The 23651-nt window shown below is 39.3% G+C and overlaps 1 protein-coding gene across 1 annotated transcript in view; it reads left to right on the top strand.

Moving 5' to 3' along the window:
• RAB38 (RAB38, member RAS oncogene family) overlaps positions 1–23651 on the top strand; it is a 68922-nt gene that overhangs the window by 20662 nt on the left and 24609 nt on the right. The window contains exon 2 of the mRNA XM_003832986.5: positions 5135–5415. Coding sequence (XP_003833034.1) covers positions 5135–5415 — 281 coding nt within the window. The remainder of the gene's footprint in view (positions 1–5134; positions 5416–23651) is intronic.

Here is a 23651-nt window from a genome sequence, read left to right as displayed (position 1 = left end):
AAGCTGGGAAATCTCTTCAGCCCCAACTGCATGGGAAGAGTAGCAGCCTATAAACCCCTAATCCAAGAGAGTAAGTGCTTCAGATGCCTAGAGAGCTGCCTGGATGTAGAGCAGAGAGGCTATCCTTGCACCGCAATCTCTGCACAGGAGGGGTGGGATGGCTCAGGCTGCCAATTCAGGTGAGGTGGTGCTTCTAATGGCTGGAGATTTGCCTGGGCATGGAGCAGAGAGTACCTTTTTGCCTCATGGTCTATGTTTAGGACAGGTGTGGTGGCCAGATGAGCAGGTGCTTTGAATGCCCAGAGATCTGCCCTGGTGTGAAACAGAGTTAGCCTCCCAGCACCAGGCTGACTGCACAGGATGACTGGTGCAGGTCAGACTACTGCTCCAGGTGAAACAGGCCGTCTGAATGCCTGGATATCTGCGTAGCCATGGAGTGGAGAGGGACTTGCTGTACCACGATCTATGTCTGTCACAGGTGGGGCAGCTCAGGCTGCTGGTCCAGGCAAGTGGGTGCTCCAAATGCCTGGATTTCTGCCTGGGAGTAGAGCAGAGAGGGCCCTGCTACACCACAATCTCAGGGGAGCAGGCTGCACACCTGCAGATTGGTTCCAGATCGCCAAGCTGGCCCTAGCTACAAGTATTACTGCCCAGTAGAAACTGCAGCTTTATCAGCTCTCCTCCTGTCCCAAGGTTGTGACAGAGGAGAACACACTTCTAGCACCTACTGCTGAGGGGCTTTCCACAGTTCTGGTTGTGGAGGCTCCTATGCAGCTCTAGAGTGGGTGCTCTGGTCTCTGGCTAGAGATTAAAATGAATGGTTGCCTTTCTATGCACTCGGATTAAAAATGGCATCCTGATCTTGGTCCTGGGTCTGGGAAAATGTCTGCAGCTGTTCCTCATGTCTTTCCCTCACAATGTCTCCAAGAAACTCCACCAGTTAGCTCTAGGGCTTGGGAGAAACAAAGTGCTTTCCCTTGGCATGCTTTGCTGGGATCCCCAATGGAAAGGCAAGTCACAGAGGGAGGCTCTCTGCCTCTCTCACATACCTGAGCTTCTCTCACTTTTATTAGCTGAATGCCATCAAAGCGGCTGTTTGCCCATGTTCCCTCCCTGGAATTTGGGGTATTCTTCAATTTGAGTTGCCCTGGTGGATTCCCATTTTCCTTCTTGATATAAAGCCCACACAGTTGGTCTTTATGCACTATCTTGCTATTTCCATGTGGCTGAGGCATGCTAAAAGGCTCTAATCTACTATCTTGGGGGAAAAAAAAGAAATAGCAGTTTTAAGACTAGTCATACACTAACATCACTTAGAGATGGCTTAAAAATACAAATTCCTGATCTCTGCACAAAAACAACACAATAAAGAATCTCTGAGAAGTGCCACCCAACTAGGGATGGGTATTTCTTAGGTGCCAGAGGTGATTTCTTATGCTGCCAGAATGGCAACTGCCTGAAGACTTGTGCTTACATTTATGTTTATATTTGGGGAGAGAGACATTGATGAGAGCCTAGATACTGAGATCCCCACTTAGGGAGCTGCCAGGGGTCCAGGTGAGGAGCAATGAGGGGCTGAGGTGGAGCAGGAGCAGTGCTGGGGGAGAGGAGGGGCAGAGCCAAGGGCTACCTCTGAAGTAGAAGTCTTAGTTGGATACTGGAGACTCTTTGGTTGAAGGAGTGAGGAGGGAGTTAGAAGATGACTGGAAGTAAAAATACTGCTAGATATACATTTTAGCTGTGATGTTTGTGTGTATTTTTAGCTGAGTCTATGACACCAAGTGGACCATTTCAGGCTCTTGGGACAGAGGGCCAAAGTTTGATTTAATCTAAGGCATGAGGAACGGGCCTTTGAGATCAGCCACACCAAGTTCATTTTATAGATAAGAAAACTGAGTCTCAGGGAGAGAAATACATGTGTCTGAGCCTGTTCTGGTAACCAGTAAGTAAAATTAAGACCATGTCTTCTGACTTTTCAAGTTGGTGTCTTCTGCTGTGAGATTATCTAAATAGTTCCTGCAGCCATTATATTAACTTTTGTGATTTGGTTGATTGCTTTCCTATTTAACACCCTTCATAGCTGAAAGCTGAATCATGAGCCACATCTACACTGCTATGAGTTTAAGAGCATTGGGGACCTATGTGGAAGTGGATTATTTTCAGTGCAGTAATCCAGTGTGACAAAACTTAGTTTAGAAATTCCTCCTGGGCAAAAACTGTATATTTCCAGCACAAAGTATAGAGCTTTAGCCACATTAGCTATTCCATAAATGTCTGTTGAATAAGTGATCTAAAACCAAGGGAAGTTTTTGAATTATAGTCATTTTTTTAAAAAGTAAATTTAACTATGATGAATTCATCAGGTCTCTACTTTGCCCAAAAGTAGGCACTCACTCTGAGTCACATGGTTCTCATTCTTTGAATAAGAAAGAGCAAAGAGGACTGTCAGCTGACAAAGGAAGGAGAAAATGTGAGTGCTAGAAATGCTCTGATCTAAGTGTGACCTCTTGCTGGAATGCCAAAAATATAAACTTTCCAAGTGGCCTGGCTCAGTGACCTGAACATATAAACATCTTTTCTTTCTAGAAACAAGCTGTCTTCTTATTTCTGATCTGACACACATACATTCACAAACTTAAACACACACACATATATATATATACACACACACATATTTTCCTTTTTGATTCTCTATGAAGTTATAGCCTATGTATTGCTTTTTGTATGGTCTTAAAATAAATCTTTATCATATATTTAAAGTGCAAAATCTTTATTCTTGAGGACTGCCTTGTTCTACTATGAAAACCTCTGGACAAGCAGATTATTGAATAACCCATGACTTTGCTCTTCATCTGATTATATCCTTGAAAGAGATCATAAGACATCCTTTAAAAGCCTAAAGGCCTTGGAAGTTCTGAGTTATCACAGAAGGCTTTTTTCCCCTGTTTTTCTGAAATGTCATGGCCACTCTGGGCAGTATCAAAGGAGATCACTGTTTGCACCAGGTATTTAAAAAGAAAAAAAGAAATTTAAAACTTATTTGGGAAAACTAAAAGTTCATCTGTGGCTTACGTGTCATGTGGACAGTATTTTGCCCCTTTCTTTCGTTGACTAGGCAACTGTGGGATAAAAAAATGCGTCTCTGGTATAACCCACGTAAGAAATACTGTAAGATTGTCATGTGCTGGCTGTGACAAAATACTCTTTTTTTCCAGTGATACTTGCTTGTGCACACAGGCTCACACACTGGGACCAGAGCCCTCGACCTTCATTCATTTTCACTAAGTGTTTAGAGAGGCTTCTCTTACAATTTCAATGCTACTACCAATGTAAATATAGCCATCTACAAAACAGCTTGCTAACTTGAATTAAAACTTACCATTATAAAGTTTTTAGCTCAAAATTAAGGGTAAAGTGTTCTTCTTAGAGATATGTTAACCTATATTTTCCTAGATACATCCCAGTTTTACCATTTTACTCTTTCCAAGAAAAGTCGACTTGTTAAATACACACTAACTTTATTTTAATTTATATAACTTTATAAGACTCTTAACATAAATAAATTCCCAAATCAGAATAAAAAGGCTTTGTCTGGTCACATACTTCTGGGGTTTTGAGTTCAGAAAATACAAGTCTTCATTAGCTCCTATCTTCAGCAACCATTAATAGACAGAGTTAGAAGTAGTAGGATTTTGTTCATTTTTGTTATTCAGCTGAAATACTTGTAATTTTTTTGTCACAAACTCTGATCTGAAACTCTGATTTCAGAACTTGTGCCGTATTGTCTTTCACACTATTTAACATGCTGCCAAAAGAGAAGGAAAACTCAAGTATAAGGTACTATGCTGGGTGCTTTGCATATATTAATTCACTTCATCCACATGGCAAAACTCTGCAGTACATATTATTATTGCCAATTTGCAGATAAGGAAGAATAAACTTAGAGTGCTTAAGAAACTTGACAATATTCAATCGAACGTTAAGCATCAGAGCAAAATTGATTCCAGCTTATTCTAATTCTGAAACCAATCCTTATCCTAAACAACAACAACAACAACAAAACTTATTTAGTGTTTTGCTGTAGGAGAGCTTTTCTTATCCAATAGGTTGTAGAGTATTTAAGGGTAGAGACTATCTAGTTTACTGTTATGTTCTGAGCAAGAGTCCAGAAACTGGCATCGATCTAATAGATGTCCAATAAATATCTGTTCAGTCAAATTCAAAGGGATGGTCCTCTGGTCCTGATATCTAAGCCTGCGGAATAGAGAATACAAGCCTATAATTTAGTGGTTGAGAGTATTTAATGTTGGTAAAAGACTGTGAGCCCTAGATTCAAACAGCTCAGGTTTGAATTATGATTTCTTAAGCTTACTATCTGTATGATTTGAGAATGTTACTTAGACTAAGTCTCAATTTTCTCACTTTAAAATGGTGGTAATAATTGCACTTTAATGATCACTTACGTAAATCACATTTCTCATGGTTAGTAAACATGAATGAATGGTAGCTAGTATTATAACCTTTAATTGGACTAGATTGTGGATCCCTTTTAAACATACTCCATAATTTTGTTATTTATTATGTTTATTGTTTAGAGTCTGTCTTCCCATTAAAATGTAATCTCCATGGTGGCAGGGATGGTTATGTTTTAATCAGAGTATCCCAAATATTTAGAACAGTGTTGCCCAATCGAATGTTCTATACTGATGGAAATGTTTCATTATTGGAATAGTCTAATACAGCAGGCACTAGCGACATGCAGTTACTGAACACTTGAAATGTAGCTAGCTAGGGTGACAGAATACTTGAATTAAAAATTTTGTTTAGTTTTTGTTCATTTAATTTAAATAGCCATATGTGGCTACTGGAATACTGTATTTGCATAGGTCTAGAATATTACATGGTACACAGAAATTTCTCAGTACATATTTGTTAAATGGATGAATTCCCTTCTGAATTCAAAAATCAAGAACAAAGCTGCATGATTGCATATTTAGTTCACTCTTTAAAGATTATCAATAAAGACGAAGCACTTTACTGATTGACTTGCTCATCTTGGAGGCTTCATGAAGTTATAATATGATTCAGTTTGCAATTTTAATACATTTTTATTTTTATTTCTTTTTGGTGTCAGGTCAAGAAAGATTTGGAAACATGACGAGGGTCTATTACCGAGAAGCTATGGGTGCATTTATTGTCTTCGATGTCACCAGGCCAGCCACATTTGAAGCAGTGGCGAAGTGGAAAAATGATTTGGACTCCAAGTTAAGTCTCCCTAATGGCAAACCGGTTTCAGTGGTTTTGTTGGCCAACAAGTGTGACCAGGGGAAGGATGTGCTCATGAACAATGGCCTCAAGATGGACCAGTTCTGCAAGGAGCACGGTTTCGTAGGATGGTTTGAAACATCAGCAAAGGTAATGTGACTTTAAATAATAAGCTTAATATAAGCAAGGTTCACAAAGAAAATGGCACATAATCATCACCATCATCATAATGATAATAATATGTTTGTTTAGTGATGTATGGTTTTCACATTGCTCTAAGCTCTTTCTCATCTCAGTGCAATGAGTAGGTAAGGCAGGAATTATTATCTACAATTTAAGATCATTGTGGCAAGAGGAGCAAAGCAACTTGTACAAGGTTTCAATAGTAATAGTTGATAACTGTGTTTGCCTTTTGAGGTCTTACTATGAGCCAGGCATATTTTGCATGCATTTTCCTACTTAGTCCTCACCACAATTTTATTAGGTGAGTATGGTTTTATAGTAAAGGCCTTATTCATGTGTTAGTTAATTTACACAATCAATATTTAATATGTTCACCTGTACATCAGGAATTGTGCTTCCTCCTAGGAAAGAAAAGATGGCAAACACTACATTGGGCATACCGGAATAGTGGGGTAACAGAGAATAGACAGCAAGCACAAATGTGAAGAACACAGCATAGCTTGGCCATGCTGTTTCCCCTGGATGGCAGAAAAGTGGCAGGAGGTGGAGCTGAGGCAGGGCTGGAAGATGAAGGATCCTGTAGGGTGTGATGAGGATAATATACTTCTCATTGTTCCCTCATGTTGCCATCTGATATGTCAGGTTCCTGGCTTTTGTTCTACTCTCTTTTTGTTTTTGCCTGTATTTTAAAAATCTCAGTATCACAGGAGAAAAAAAATACTTTCATGGCAAAATTTGAAAATCCATAAAAAACCATAACTAAAATTTTAAAAGAATAACCATTTTTGCTTTTGATTTTTGTGTGTGTGCATATAATTAGACTATTAGGATTGTATTTTACATGGTTTTATATCATAATTTTTCCACTTTTATTCAAATATTAAATGTTTGTAGAGCACAGGTACTACGCTAGTTTTTGGGATTCAGCTGTGAATAAGATAGCCATGGGCTCCATACTTATGGAGTTCACACTTTGGCCTTATAGTGAGCATTTGTGCACCTCATTAGCAAATGGTTTGAAAATATTGCTGGAATGGTCATCATTCTAATAGGCTGAGGAGGAACCTCTAATGGGTTTTCTGCTGGAAAGTAGAATGGTCCAGTTTGCCTTGGAGAAACTATGGGAAGATGGATTGGAGGGCAGTGAACCAGGAGACACAGTGGCATGGTAGTTACCATGCTCTGTGGGAACATAATGAGACCTTAAGCTGGAGTAGTGGCTATAGATAGGAAAGAAAACCTGGATTTGAGAATACCACCAAATTACAAAGACCAGCACAATTAAGCAAGCACTTGGATTAGAGTTGATGGAGAGGAAGAAAAGGGCAGTGGTGCCACTTTTTCTGTCACAGTGGGATGTTCTTTTGTTTGAACCATTCCTGGAGAGCCTTGATGCCTGTCTCCTTGCTCTTCTGTCACTAGCTTTTATGTTTGGAAAGTTGTTATTGCTCAGTTGTGAGAGTTCTTGTCTTCCTTTTGAGGCCCCAGTGTGCCAGTGTGCTTTTCCCTTTCATTCTATTTAAAATTTTGATTTCCCCTGTTTCTTGGGATTCTTCCTTTGGTTCAGGATATATTTCCCATCATTTTATATTTCTTGACTCTCTTTGAACCTTTTTAGTTTATGTGGTTGAAGGATTTCTTGCTGTAAGGGGAGACAGCACAACTGAAAGGTATGATTAAGTTACAGAAATTTAACAAGCATGGTATCTTTTTGTAGTCTATTTTCTTTTTTTGTTTGTTTGTTTTTTTGAGACAGAGTCTCGCTCTGTCACCCAGGCTGGAGTGCAATGGCTTGGTCTCGGCTCACTGCAAGCTCCACCCTCCAGATTCAAGTGATTCTCCTGCCTCAGCCTCCTGAGTAGCTGGGACTACAGGCGCCCGCCACCACACCCAGCTAATTTTTTTGTATTTTTAGTAGAGATGTGGTTTCACTATGTTAGCCAGGATGGTCTCGATCTCCTGACCTCGTGATCCGCCTGCCTCAGCCTCCCAAAGTGCTGGGATTACAGGCGTGAGCCACCGCACCTGGCTATTTTCTTTTTTTTAACGTTAGCTGGTTTTTTTTTTTTTTTAATTCCAAAATGTGGGTGATTTCACTTATTTTCATTTCCTTTTAGCGCCACACTCAGTTTCACTCCAAAGTTGCTGCGTATTCCTTCAAATTGCTTTCTTTCAAAAAATGTCACTCTCAGCTCAGAAGCCTCCAGGCACAAGGGAGACAGAGTAGGACTTTGAGAACTCCTTTTCTCTGTTGATTACATTACATTGTAAGTGCAAACTAGGCTGAATGACCCATATTTACATGGGGAGAGGAGTCTTCTGTTATTCATTAATTCATTCATTCAATCAATAAATATTATCAAATACCTGTTGCATGCCAGACAAATGTTCTGGGCACTGAGAATGTAGAAACTTATGAAACAGATAAAACCTTGCCTTCATGGATAAAAACAACAACAAAACATAAATATATGATGTGTGATACTTATTAAGTGCTAATAAGAAGAAAGGGAAAAAAGAAAGGAAGAGGCCTATGAATCTGTGGGGAAGCTTGAAATTACCCGTGGGTCAAAAGACCTTCTGAAGACATTTTTCACCTCACTCTGACATTCCTTGCTCAACCACTATAGTGTTAAACTGCCTGATTAAGGACACAATGTTTAGTACCTTTAGGACTGGCTGACCCACCTTACTTAGGTACTGGATTTCTAATCCTCCAAATCCCTCTAAGTGTGAACTTTGAAGAGAAGCTTTGTACGGTATTGGGGAAGCGGGACATGAGATTTCACAAGCTAATATAATCAAGAGAGTACAAGGCCTTATTGTAAAATACAGAAGGCACGTTCAACATCTCTTTTCCATACATAATGCTATTGAGGTTGTCCTTCTGAATGTCTTAACGAAAACGGCTTGCCTGTGCCAGGTTAGTATTCAAAGTCAACACTTAGAAGCTCAGAAACAATCCTGCAGCACTGACAAACTGGAGTGTCAAACTTTTTTAAAATTCTTTTTAAAGATCTCTGATAAAGCTCTGCTAACTTTCTGACTATAGTATTACAACATTTACAAAACTGAGGCCTAGATTAAACTGTCTGCCTGAAGCAGAGATGGTAGATTTTGGGGATAGCTATGAATTCCTTCCTTCATTTTGAGATCAGAGAACATTTCCCATAGGTATCCTTCTTTTAGACAGTCAATCTTCTAAAAATTAGAGTCCTTTTGAGTGACGACATAATGTCTGGTGATAAATACCTGATTTCCTTTCTTCACATTGCTGAAACTTCTGAGTCAAACTTCTGGCTTTGTCCCCATGGGCACATCCAGCAGAAATCCTTCAGGTATCATCATCAGCTTTGACATCTCTGCAGTTGAAACTTGCAGGATTTTAGATGAGTTAGTCATTGAAACCAGCCTCCATCTTACCACTGACCCCACTGCTGAGGGAAATTTACCCTCTTGCTCTTCAATCCTATGGAGTAACTTTCCATGAGAGTTTTCATGACTAGTGCTGTTGCTGGAGCAATCATGGTAGCCCCTGGCTGGCAAGTGAATTAAGAGAGAAAAAATAAAAATTAAATACATGTTGGTGTCTCTGGTTTTTCACATTATCTCTTCCAATATTAAAACCAAAGGAAAGAAAATAGTCTTTTCTGCGTCATATTCTTTGTTTTTTAACCTTTGCATTCTTTTGCTTTCTTGGCTGTATTTCCTTGAATTCTGTCTGTGGATTCTCTAGGTGATGTATAATTGGGGTAATCATGTGTCCCATTTTGCCCCCCAAATTCCTGGTTTATACCTGCTGTTCCAGCATAATTATTAATAATACCTTCATTTTTAATTTGTAATTTAAATTTACATGGTCACCCTGTAGATCATGAGCTCAACTTATTTTACTCTCTACATCATACCTTAGCTCTAATAATGGGTATTTTAGTATTCCTGTGCCCATATCCCATTTTTATAATCTGCTTTGGCAGATCTGTTTCTTTAGGATAAAGACCCTGCCCTTCTCTTGTTAGTATATCTTCAGGGCCCATTTCAGAGGCTGACTGGGTTCTGCTACCTGCTGAACAAATTACTTGGTACATTCTTGGTGCCCATTGCCTGAATCTCCATCAGCTGCTGTTTTTGAATTCACTCTCTAATCACACCCACTCACCTTCTAGAGCTACTGTGAACATTAAGAGATAATGTGGCTGGGCGCGGTGGCTCACGGCTGTAATCCCAGCACTTTGGGAGGCCGAGGCAAGTGGATCACGAAGTCAGGAGTTCGAGACCAGCCTGGCCAACATGGTGAAACCCCGTCTCTACTAAAAATACAAACATTAGCAGGCTGGCAGCAGGCACCTGTTAATCCCAGCTACTCAGGAGGCTGAGGCAGGAGAATTGCTTGAACCTGGGAGGCGGAGGTTGCAGTGACCCGAGATCGCGCCATTGCTCACCAGCCTGGGCGACATGAGCAAAACTCCATCCCCACTCACAAAAAAAAAAAAAAAAGAGATAAATAATGTATGTGGGGCCAGATGCATAATATCTGATCCCACCACATGTAGACACACACTTTGCACACTCTACACCATTCCTACTGTCTCTACGCACAGCCCATACGCCGATCTACCCGTGATGCACACAACAGCCATGCTCTGGTGAAAAGGTCTGTTTCTGTATCTTAGCCCTTTCCAGCCTGCTCCATTCTGCTCACATAATGGAGTGGATCAGGTGTGGCTATGCTCAGAAATACACCACCACAAACACTAGTGTAGGTGGGAAAGAATGGAGCAAGTTGTACCTATGCAATAGTGGGGACAAAAGTCAAACTCACAGAAAGAACCTCCAGTGCTTCCAGCTCTTGCTCCCCTACCCCAGTCCTACTCCTGACAGATACCGTTGGTTCTTTCTATGCTATTTATAGTGACTTTTTGGACCCACCCTCTCTCCCAGAATGTTCTAAGAGCAACAGGTGCCCTGGGAAGAAGCTTTCTTACGTTAAATTATACTCAATTTTTGCCTCTTCTTTGAAGCTAAAAATAAAAATGTTAATGTGTATCCTTCTGCTGAGAAAAGGTATATATCTAATACTGTTCTCTATAAGATGGTATTAGTTTCTTTTAGGGAGAGGAATGGATGTTTCACAGTGTAGTGGATATTTCTCATGTTGTTTGGCTTTCTAACAACTGTTAAATACATTTGCTATCTTCGGGGAATTTCCAGCCGTACGAAGCTCACCTCTCCAGGAAGAACTCATGAAACTTTCTTCTTTTGCTTCCTTTGCAGCTAGGCACAGGCAGATGACCTAGATTCCACCAATTGTAGGTTGTAGGCATCCATCTCCAAATAATTTAGATGAAGTTATAAGATATACCTCCACTGACTTAATTTGTCACAGCACATTTAACCCTGTATTTTTAGCTGATCTGATTTGAGCTCGTTATACTTAGGGACATAAAAGGAAGGGTCTGATTTGAAATCTAAAACCAGAGCAAACTGAGAATCATAATATACAGGAAATGATGGCTGTGTTTAATAGTGATTTCACATAATGTCCACCAGTCTGTAGTACAACTATTTGAATCATCACTTCTGACAGATTATTGATGCCCTACATGAAGAATGAAAATTGTTTTCTGAAGTTGGGAATAGGTGAAGTGTATGAGTCTCAAATTCAAGCTAGTTATCTATTTAAGGATCAATATAAATTAATAACAATATTTTATCTTTAGCTAATCAATTCTCTAGAGGTTCCCTACGTCAGTGCTTATAATTTACTAGACAATCTGAGATCCACCCATGACTAAGATACTGTATAATAGGAGAATAGAAATGAACGATCAGAGGCTATAACCATAGTTCAGTTTGTAGAAGGCAGGGTGTTGCATATGTCATTCTATTCTGCATGGTTCATATTTTCACTACTTAGAGCTCAGATCTTTCCTGTTTCATGTTTGGACAATCATAATAACCTGACTCCAGACTTTGCTCAAAGTAGTGTTTTGCATGCTGTTAAAAACTTAACCTGCTCAAAGGATGACTTTGATTTTGTCACTGCCTAGTTCAAGAATCTTCTGTAGGTTCTACTTCTTAATGATTGAAATTTAGACACCTTACATGCATTAGCAAACTATGATCTGTGGGCCAAATATGGACTGCCCTGTATTGTAAATAAAGTTTTGTTGGAACTCAGCTGTGCTCATTGGTTTACATGTTATCAATGGCTGTTTTTATGTTACAACTACAAAGTTAAAACAGTTGTAACAGAGACCTTATAGCCTGCAGAGCTTCAATTATTTACCATCTGACCCTTTATGCTTCAAAGTTTACCACTGATGTCTCAAAATAAGAATAACTTCTCTTTAGCCAACCACTCTGCTAGTGGCTTTACATACATTTTAGCTTATCCTTGAAATAATCTTGTACAGTAAGTACTGTTACTTTTTCTGTTCACAGATGAAGCAATTAAAGTTTAAATTAGAGAGTGACTAGCTAAAGATCTCACTGTGGTATGTCAAAGAGTCAGGATTTCAAGCTAGATGTGCTGACAGAACAGCTTAGCCACCCAACCACCACATTGCACTACCGTATAACCTTTTCTAGTCTGAGCTTATATAATAAGTATTTATTGAGCAATTGATACATGGTAGACCAGGGACTGGGATAGATAAATGAGTAAAATGTGGTCCTGATCTCTAGGAATTTAAAGTCTAATGACAGATATACAGATGTGTAAATACGTCTTCCAAGAAATGTGACAAAATGGAGCAATTCACATGGAATTGTTAGGTGAGCTGGATAAGGGAAAGGCCTTTTCTCACATATACTTTTCGTCTAGCCGTTGTCAGAACTACCTATCTTTTTCTCATCTTTCTGCTTTTGTCCATGTTGGTCACGCTGTATGGGATTATAATGCAATGGACATTCTTTGTCTGTATTTCATTTTGCCCAACAAAGTCCAGCTCTGGATGTGAGAGAAGAAACATAGAAAAATATCCTGGCTTTAGTAGTAAGGAGTGTTCAGAACTCAAATTAGAATCCCTGATTCTGATACTCTGCCCCCAACAAATAATTCTTGCTCTGGCTAAGTATTAACCCTTTCTTCAGGAATTGCCTGACTCCAATACATTTTTCTACAGATACCTATGGAAAGGGACTTAAGCAATTCATGACACCATGGGCTGGCTGTAAAAGAGGATCCATGCTTCAGTGCACAGGATGCTCCAAGAATCTCTTGAAATTATGTGTGCAACTTTAATTATTTGTAGAGAGGGCAATCATTTATTGCATACTAAGAACCTTCCAGGCATTTCACAGCTATTATCACTAATTCCTACAATAATGAAGCATTATCCCCGTTTTCCATGTGGAGGAGTTGTGGTATGATTAGGGGACTTGCTCAAAGCCATGCAGCCTTGTGTCATTCTGACCCCTAGCTATCTGGTAAAAGCCCACATTTTCCATGATCTGCAAAAGTGTTTCCATGCTTCTCAGCAGTCTTTCTCAGATTCAGAATTCCTTGTGACCCTAGAGCTGAGTCTAGTTGAGGACAGGCCTGTTTTTCTGAGGTCAGAAGGATGCAGTCACTCAGAGAGCTATCTACACCATGGCCTCATCTCTCTAGGCAAGGACCATCCATCAGAAGAGAGGGCTGAACTGTACTATATGAGCTGGCCTGGCATATATCTATCTCCTAGGTAGTACCAGGCATTTCGGTTGGAGAGAGGACACCTCTTGAGGAAACCTGTAGAGGCCATATGATGTATGAGGGTAGGAAGGTAGGAGGGGAACACAGACTTGTAAAATCTGTAGAATTTCCAAAGGCAGAGATGGAAGGAGAAAGGTATTCTAGGCAGAGGAAACAGCACGTGAAAGGCATGGAGTTGAAAAATAACAGAAAGTGCTGACAATGCTGAGGTTCAATGAGGCTGAAGGATAAGGTGGAGGGGAAACAGAGAGCGAAGCTTTGCGGTGTGTCAAACCATGTCCATTAGCATAAACCCTTCCAGCTGAGAATCCTAATGGACTGTAGAAGTCTGAACTCAAAGATTCAACAGTTTCTTAGTAATGTCCAAAAATCAAAGGATGACCATATTTGATTTTTATTAAAAGACAAATGCCAACTAAATAACAACTCTTATGAAATTAGTGCCTTTTCCTTAGAAAATTTGGCAAATCCTAATATAAGGCGTAGGGTTTTTCAACCTCAGCACTATTGCATTTGGGGCCAAATAATTCTTAGCTGGGATTGGGAGGGAAGAGTGTGTGTACTGTTCAAGGTAGGATATTTAGAATCATTCCTTGTTTGTACCCACTTAAGATCAGTAGCACCCAACACCCCAATCAGTTGTGATAATCAAACATATCTCCAGACATTGCCAAATGTCCTCTGGTTGGAGGGGCAAAATCACTCCCCACTGAGACCACAATTAAACAGTGATCAAAAAATATGTCTTGTGCCCAGTTGGTTCTGCTGTTTTCTAGGGGGTGGGGACAGAGTCAGGTCTGCCTTGATTCTATCTGAGTAAAAAGAATCCTTGTAGGCCTGTTTCCATGAGTCTGTGGGAGGAAGAAAACATTTAGAAAGTAAGGCATGTTATCTTTGAGCCTGGATCTTTCCTCCTGGATCTCTATCTCTAGCCATGGACTTGTTTCTAAAACTTCAGACTTCCATATCCTTCTGGATCTCTACTTGGATATCACTCAGAGAACTCCTCAAACCCAACATATCTGAAATGGAATTCATCAGCTTTTCTGGAAATATAATTATCCAATTTGGAGACCCTACATCCACACAGACACTCAAGCTGGACACCATATAACCAGGTCACACATTCTTTAGAAACCCCTCATTCTTGAGCATAGAAGACCCCAACAGTGAGATTTTTTTTCTGCTTCTCCAAGCTTATCTCTACTCCTACCATTTATTCCATGGTTGTGTTAAACTGCATCAAGTCCCCCATCACACCTTGGTATTTCCCCTGCCTGGAACATGCTTCCTAGCTTTATGCACCTGTCTCTCACTCTTCCTTCAGGACTTGGCTCTAGCATTACCTGTTACAGTCTCTCCTATACCTTACCATGCTATGTTAAGATGATTTCCTTATGGGGCTGGCCCCTGCACTGCATTGTGAATTCTCCTGGTCATTACCCAGCACAGTGGCTTGTGTGCAGAGAGTAATCACTTGGTCAGTGTTTATTGGATGGAAAAGAATATTTTGATGCACTGGCTTTTAAGGAATCTTTCAAAAGATTATTTTATTCTATTATTTTTGGCCCTGCCCGTGCAGAGTATTTATGTCCTTAGATAACTGTGTAGAAGCAGAAAAATTAATTTACTGCTGTAGTTCCCAGGAGGACTCCACATTATGTAACTCCTTTCATCCAGAAAGCTCTTTAGAAGCCGCACAAGAGGGAGATTGTAGTGCCCTGCAGTGTGGATGGAGAAGTAAAGAAGAAAAATGAAGGTGAGGGAAGCTGCACCCCCTACCTTAATGCCTTGCCTTGGGCCCTCGACTGAGATTTGCAAATTCTTTGCTTGGCAATGCCACATAACATTCCATAAGAATCTAACATTAGCTTGTGCACCGAATTATGCAAGTCATTCCTCCTTCACACTCCAGGACCAGAATATAGCAATTTTCTTCACTGAAATTCTTATAATCCTGTTTTACATGTATCTCTCATTTGAGTTTTAGCTACTGTCATTTGCGCCACCTGCAATGGCTGTCAAATTTGTCTTTTTTACTAAGAAAGAAACAGAATTCTGGGGAGGATTTTCAATTATTTTCATTGCTCAGACCAGGCCTAGACTTCAGATCCAGTCTAGCACTCTATCTATTCCATGACAGTGATTCTTGTAAAAGTTGTGCATCAGGGACATGTAAGGAGCTTGGTAAGATTGCAGATGCCTTGGCCCTATTCTCAGAGAAGTCTAGAGGGGCTTAGAATATATGTTTTTGGAAAACACTCCTTTGGTGATTTTTACTTGCACCCTGGTTAAGATGCATTGTGTTGGAATTTGTTAACTCATTTATTCGTTCATTTATTCATTCTCCAAGTATTCTCTGAATACTTACTATATATTCAAGTAGGCACTTTGCTAAGCACTGGGGCACTGATAATAGAGGGCACAGTTTCTTACTAGGTTCAACTCCTGGAAGACACCAAAATAAACAGATATTTACAATATAGTATGAAGTTCCAGATAATTTGATGGCTTTTACAAGAGCAGTGAGAGCAGCTGAAGAAAAAGCTGTTACCCCCACCTGTGAGGGATGCAGCTTCTTTGGTGTTTAATCTGGGTTGCCAAGAATAAGAGAGGCCTCAAAGGAAGACTGAAGGGAAGCACTGAGAACTCCTTTTTAATGGATATTGTGCAGTGTGGCATTAGGAACCCACCTTTAGGAACTCCTGAGTATTTCATTTTTAGAAAGCAAAAACAAGCTTCTCATCATTTTTCTAAGATATCTAATCAAGAACATGTTGTTACTGCAGAGTTACCTATCATTATCAGTCATCATAAAATTGTCAAAACAAGACCATGCGAATCTTAATATTAAGAATAATAGGCCAGGCATGGTGGCTCACACCTGTAATCCCAGCACTTTGGGAGGTGGAGGCGGGTGGATCATGAGGTCAGGAGATCGAGACCATCCTGGCTAACACAGTGAAACACCGTCGCTACTAAAAATACAAAAAAAATTAGCCAGGCGTGGTGGCGGGCGCCTGTACTCCCAGCTACTCGGGAGGCTGATGCAGGAGAATGGTGTTAACCCAGGAGGCGGAGCTTGCAGGGAGCCGAGATCGCACCATTGCACTCCAGCCTGGGCGACAGAGCGAGACTCCGCCTCAAAAAAAAAAAAAAAAAAAAAAAAAGAATAATAATAAAAATTGTATGTATAAAATGCATGTTTAACAGGTCTTGTAGTAAGTGCTTTATTTATTTCATTTACTTCTCACAAACCCTTATGAAATAGGTGCTATTACTATGCCCATATTATATATTAAGGAACTGAGACTTAAAGAAGTTAAACAATTTACCCATTATCCTATGGTTAGCAGGTGGCAGAGTCAAAATTAGAACCCAACTCTCTCTATTCAGATCTCTTCTTCCCTATTTTTTTTTTTACTTCTCTGTGTCTAAATGATAGTCTTATATTGCTATTTCTTGATTTATTAGATTTCTACATACTCATTAATAATTTGCTTTTCTAGATGAGAATTTAATTTTCTTACCTACTTCCCCCACTTCCCCATCTTTTCAGTAAAATTCTATCACTGCTTTTGGTTGAATCATGACAAAAATCGTGGTTTATATCATTAGATATGAAAATATTAGTCACTCACATAATTTACTGTCTGTGCTTATTTTCAATGAATATTCCTTAATGTTTTAAAAAATTTCCATTATATTGTTTATTCTGTTGAGACTAGTTTTGTCTTGGAGATCTCCATCCCAGAATCCTCTCCTTTCCTTATGCAATTTTTTTTTTGAATGCCCTGTAGAGCCAGCACACGGCTGTAATCCTGGGACTTTGCTTTGACATTCTTGTGTGTGGGATTGCCTGCTTCCTGGATTCCATTTATTTGTCCTGTTTTGCTGGAACATAGCCTCCTGCTGCTGCTTAGGAGAAGCTGCATGACATTTCTGGGTACTTGATATCTTCAAATACATATTTTCTAACCCTTACACAATTTTAACTCTCTAGATGGGTATAGATTCCTCGGTTTAAAATAATTTCCCCTTTTAACTTTAAGGCATTGCTTCATTGTAGTACAGCATTTAGCATTACTCTTCAGAAGTCTCATACCATTCTCATTCTTAAAGCTTTGTGCATAAGCTGTTTTCTTTTGTCTGGTAGTTTTTAGAATCATCTCTTTACCCCTGGTAATCTGAAAGTCCACAATCCTGTGCTTTATATAAACCTTTGTTCATTTATTGTTCTGGGCCCTTTGTAAGCTCTTTCAACTTACAAACTCATGTTCTGAAAAACGTTATTTCTTTGATAATTTTCTTCCTATTGTTTTCTGTGTTCTTTCTTTATGAAACTCCTAGTTTGGTGTAACCTGAACTAAGTCTATGAGCTTATGATTTTTTCACGTATTTTCAGCACTTTAGCAATTTGTGTTTTATTCTGTTTACTAGTTTGCTGCAATTTTCCAGTCTTTTATTATAATTTTTAATTTCAGCAATCATAGTTTTAATTTTGAATAACTCAATTTTATCCTGATTATTATTTTTCAAAAATCCTAAGAATGTGATAGTTTATTATACTTGTGAAGATGCTGAATTATTTTTCTGAAGTTTTTTCTGATTTTTGCATTATCTATTTCATTAGAATTATTTTTTCAGTCTACTTTTGTTCTTCTATTTTATGTTGATGGTCCCTTTAAAAATTTTGAGAGCAAGATAATCAAAAGCAGATACTGAGCTGAGTGTCTAGAAAGGCTTGTTGAATAGTGGCTACGGTGATTGTTGATTTGTGGGTTTTGCTTTAGGTTGGTTTTCACTGGGGACTACATGTCAGTTGTTGAAGGTCTTTTCTCTATAGAAAAACTCTTCTTTCCCACTAAGGGTGAAGATGTCAGAGTTCTTAGTAGAGGGAAGGAGTAGCCCAGCTGCCATATTTTCAGTCTTTAGTTGATTATTTTTTCCATCTCCATACCACCTACAGGGGCATGCTAGTTGGTGTCTCTTGAGTCTCAAGTCTCCTTTCTTTAGTTTATTCAGAAGATAAACCAGAATTTGACTTGGGGTGTAAATATCTGACTGCTGGTATCCTAAGAATGGAGAAGGGACAGGGTTGATGTCCCCATTTGGACTTTCAACCAGTCTCCCTGATTTCAACTACAATTACTGTGTAAGTGTTGAGCTTCTTGGATTTTGAGGGAATTAATTAGCCCTACTATTTTCCGTATCTCCCTCTATACACCCTTTAGACCATACTATCTATACTCTGCTAAACCTATTACTACTTCTCTATTACTTTTAGATTTCTAAAAATGTGTGCAAATCTTTTGAATGCTGTTGCACATGTTCTCATTCTTTCCAGCTTTCTACTTTTAAAAAAGCCAGTAGACAAAGGCCCTGTCTCTTCTGTCAGAACCAATGTTAACTTTCTTGATCTTCAACCCTGGGCAGAGCGGCTTCCTTGTTTTCGAAAGGGTTATGTTACTAAGACACGTTTGCCCTCTCCTTCTCTGTTACTTTACTTTTTTAGTATTGATTTTGTCTGACCTCTATTTTGTGGTCCTTTGCCTTCTCTGATGTGTCTTGTTGGCCACATTTGAAGCGCCCTTAGATTTGTGGATGACAGTCCTACCCTCCCAAGGCCTTCTGTTTCATCTCCATCTACTTCACTGCTACCGAGGTATTGATTTCTTGAGAAAGCCTGCTGAGACTGGGGGGGAAATCAATATCCCATTAGGCAAAAGTGAGGAGCAGCAGCAGCTCCTCTGTAGCCTGTCTGTGGACCTAACATGCTAGGGGAGTGCTCAAAGGCTGGGTTAGCCTGTGGTGTCCAGAGATATCCTAAAGTGATGGAATAGCCCTAGGGATAATGTAGAAAAGCCAATGACAGAATGCTCAAGATTTGTAAATCCATTTCCTTGAACTAAATGAAGTGGAGTCACTTTTTGAGAATAATTTTACTTGTCAAAGCTTGCTCTGGAGGAAAGAAGTTCTCTCTTGAGAACTTTCATAATTCCCAGTCACTTTGAATTTTCTAGTGTAAGTAAAATTGTTGGTTAACTGTAAGACAAATTATTTAGCTTTCATTTCCCCTGGGGTTCTCAAAATGAAAGAGGAATGACAGCATTGAGATGCCAGGATACTATATGTTTCTGAAACATTATGTTGTAAATCCCATTTTTAAATACCATCTCAAAAGGCTCATTATGGTAGCTCTTCCTGGATGAGTCTCTTTAAAAAGGAAGAGTTTATTTGGAAGACTATTGTCACGTTCTGTTTCATCTGGTAATAAGTTTAGATTTTGTGTTTCAGATTTTTGTAAAGAAGGACAGTCACGAGCAGTAAATGCAAACTATCAGAGTTGAAAGAGATCTAGCATTACCACAGTAGTTGAAACCCATATTTAACCCCCAAAGTGGCATGCCATTTTATATCTTCTCTACCATTTGCATGGAAACACAAGAATATTAGATGTGGCGAGCAGTTTAACTTAACCTGTGGTCTAAGTACTTTATTTTACGGTTTTAGCTATTCATTTATTCTTCAAATAATCATTGAGAACCTCTATGTTACAGGTACTATTTTAGGCATTAGGGCTATACCAGTGGACAAAATAGATAAAATCTCTCTCACCTTGGAACTTGCATTAAAGTGAGTAAAGACAGGTTATAAAATGGTAAATAAACGTAATATATAGTTTGTCAGGTGGAGATAAGTGCTAAGCAGAACATGAAAGCAGGGGAGCTTGTGTGGCATATTTAACATGTGGGATATAAGGAGGAGTAAAAAGAGAAGTAAGCAGTTTTAGACAGGGTGACCGGGGAAGGTTTCATCAAGAGGGTGTTTTTGTTGTTGTTGTTGTTTTTAAGGTAAATATTTGAAAGATGAGCACTATTGAGCCATATAAATTCACGGAAATAAAATGGTCGAGGAAGTGGGTATAGCATGAGCAGAGGCACTCTGGCAGGAATTGACAGCTGTATTTTTGGAACAGCAAGGCAGCCAGTGAAGATGGAGCAGAGTGAGCAATAGCAGAGTGATAGAGGTGAGGTCAGAGAGGTGATGTGGTCCTGTTGAGTTTTTAGATAATTGTAAGAATTTTGGATTTTTGTGAGAGAGAATTTTCTGTGCAAGAAGCCATTGGGTTTGATCAGAGATGTGATATAATTTGATCTAAAGGATCGTTGCAGTGGTTTTGTTGAACCTGAATTATAGTGAGAAAGGTTGGAAGCAGATCAGCTGGGATGCTATTGCAATATTTAAGAATGAGATTGTGAGAAGTAGTCAAATTCTACCTTGTATTTATGAATGTTCTTCAGACACAGGATTTCCTAGCAATTTAAGTAAAGGTAATGACAGAAAGTGAGGATTTAAGGATGTCTCAACAGTTTTTGGCCTAAGCAACTGTAAGAATAGAATTGGCGGCCAGGTGATGTGGCTCACGCCTGTAATCCCAGCACTTTGGGAGGCCGAGGTGAGGGGAATCACTTAAGGTCAAGAGTTTGCGACCAGCCTGGCCAACATGGAGAAACCCCATTTCTACTAAAAATACAAAAAATTAACAAGGCATGGTGGCAGACACCTGTAGTCCCCGCTACTCAGGAGGCTGAATCAGGAGAATCGCTTGAACCCAGGAGGTGGAGGTTGCAGTGAGCCTAGATTGTGCCACTGTACTTCAGCCTAGGTGACAGAGCAATACTCCATCTCAAAAAAATAAAATAAAATAAATAGAGTTGGCAGTTTTTGAATGGGGTCCTGAGATACAGAGGGATCAATTGGGTAAGAGATACAAGATTCTTTTTTTTTTGTATGTTAAAGTCTAAAAGGTTACTATACATCTAAGAGCAGATGTAAAGTAAGTAGTTATGTATGATTCTGCAGTTCAGGAGAAAAGTCCAGGCTGCAGATATGTTTGGTTGTTATGTATGTATAGGTAATATTTAAAGATCCCTTTGGAATGAGATTACCTTGGGAATGAGTATAGATAGAAAAGAGAAAAGGACTAAGGACTAATCTCTTGGCATTCCCACATTTAGATGAAAAAATGAGGCCCCAGAGAGGGGAAGTAGTAGAGGTAGCATAGGTGTACTTCAAAATAGCTAAGACTAGAACTCAGTGGACTCTCCTCAGTAGACAGCCCTAATAAGATTACTTTTGAGTAGCCTGACTTTTCATTCTTTTTTTCTATGCTATTCTTCTGAGTAGTAAACTGGGAAGATTTTGGACAAGAAAAAAAGTCAGATTATACATCATTGGTTCTCTCTTTAAATAATCAAAACTTGCATTCACTTACTGTGTTTCTGCTAGTTGGTGGGTCTAAAAATTAAAGTAGAAAAATAAGGTTATTAAATAATTATCCCCCTCTATTCTGTCAACAGTGTATTTTCTTTTAAGTCACTGGGAGGTCTAGCATGGGTCAGAGGTGTCTAGGGTGTAACAGGAGTAAGCTTTGACCAGACTTTATAGTAGTTAGAGATTTTTAAATCTAACTTAAAGAGCATAGTAGCAAGCCTAAATTTCAGGTCTACAAAAGGGCCAAAATATTCAGAAACTTTGTAAATGAGTTCATCATCTAGATCGAAAGTCAGCTTTTGTTATTTGCCATGAATGTTCAAAATGTTAATATATAACATTTGTTTAAAACTTTCAAGTTTTGGAAGTTTCCAACATTTATTTTCTTATTTGGCTTTCACAAATTCCCAGCACAGAATGACTTTTCACTCTTTGGTAAGACTTGTTTATTAAGAACTCCTGCTGTTGTTCAAGTGGATTGGCTTTGGGAACCCTTACCATTCTGGTTGTCTTACCTGGACACTGTAATCTGTCCGTATGCCAGTTTAAATGGAGTGGCCAGATCTGTTGACAATATACTAGATGTAGACTGAACAGTGCATGGGATAATGGGACTCTAACCTATCTTTCCTAGGCCACAATATTTCTATTGTATGCAGTAGTTCACTACATTAATTTATTTTCAACAGCTGTATCAAACTGTTAGAGACATGTTGTACTTATGGTCAACTAAAAATCCCTTATTTTTCTAAATAATATGCTATCAAATGAAATCTTGTGCATTTAAACTATTGATAACTTGAACTCACATGTATAATTTTATTATTAATATCTATTAAATATTATTCTGTGGTTTCAAGCTATAATTCCAATTTCATTTTTAATCTATTATTTTTACCCTTAAAAGTAAAACATCTAGGCTGGGCATGGTGGTGCATGCCTGTAATCCCAGCACTTTGGGAGGCCAAGGCAGGTGGATCACCTGAGGTCAGGAGTTGAAGACCAGTCTGACCAATATGGAGAAACCCCATCTCTACTAAAAATACAAAAAATTAGCTGGGCATGGTGGCGCATGCTTGTAATCCCAGCTACCCGTGAGGCTGAGGCAGGAGAATCGCTTGAACCTGGGATGCAGAGATTGTAGTGAGCCAAGATCGTGCCATTGTACTCCAGCCTGGCCAACAAGAGTGAAACACTGTCTCAAAAAAAAAGAAAAGTAAAACATCTATTTCAGTTAGAATTGTGTTCGTCTATATTTGAAAGAGACCCTAAAAATAGTGACTTAACCAAAGAAGAGCTCATTTATAGCATGAAACAAGTCTTGAGGTATGTACACAGGGCTGGAACTGCAGTTCAAGGACGTCATAAATGGCTCAACTTCCTGGATCACCAGCCTCAGCACGTGACTTTCTCCCTTATGGTTATAAGATGAGGGCATTAGTTTCTGTTTTCTTTTCCTGTGTAATGCATTGTCATAAACTTGACAGCTTAAAATAACACACATTTATGATTTCACAGTTTCCATGGGTCAGTAGTCCCAGCACAGGTTGGTTGGGTCCTTTACTCAGATTCTCATCATGCTAAAACCAAGATGCTGGTCATAGCTGTGTTCTCATCTAAACCTTGGGATCCTCTTCTATGCTCATTCAGGTTGTTGGCAGAACTCAGTTCCTTGTGGTTGTAGGACTGAGGTTTCTGTTTTCTTGCTGGCTGTTGCCTGGGGGTTGCTGTCAGCTCCTAGAGGCTGATCTGAGTTCTTAACCATGTGGCCTTTTTACAGCATGGCAGCTTACCTCTTCAAGGTTAGAAAGAGAATTTCTCTCTAGTTTGCTACAGTGAAGTCTTATGAAAGGGAGCCTAATCAAGGGACTGACTATGCTGTCCTATTCATAGGTCCCACCTGCACTCAGTGGGCATGACCCTAGGGGGTGGATATCTTGGGAACATTAGAATTAGAATTCTGTCTGTCATATTAGTTTCTGGGCAGGATTAAGTATCCTGGAAAGGTTAAGAGTAAAAGGTGTGTAACAACTAACTCTGCCTGCCCCTCTTTTTAAGTTTAGAAATCAGATGAGATCAAGCACATTCAAAGTGGTATGGCTATAGATTAAAGTTCAGAAATTGATAGTTTTATAGGAAACCCTACTTAGTAGACTTCTGTTTATATTTCATTAGTCATAACTGCAGTTAGCACAAGGAAGCCAGGGAAATAAAGCTTTAGCTACCTATG

This window comes from Pan paniscus, chromosome 9 (assembly GCF_029289425.2).
Source record: "Pan paniscus chromosome 9, NHGRI_mPanPan1-v2.0_pri, whole genome shotgun sequence".
NCBI classification, from domain to species: Eukaryota; Metazoa; Chordata; class Mammalia; order Primates; family Hominidae; genus Pan; species Pan paniscus.
The sequence above is the reverse complement of the archived record's forward strand: the minus strand, read 5'-3'. Positions and strand labels throughout refer to the sequence as shown.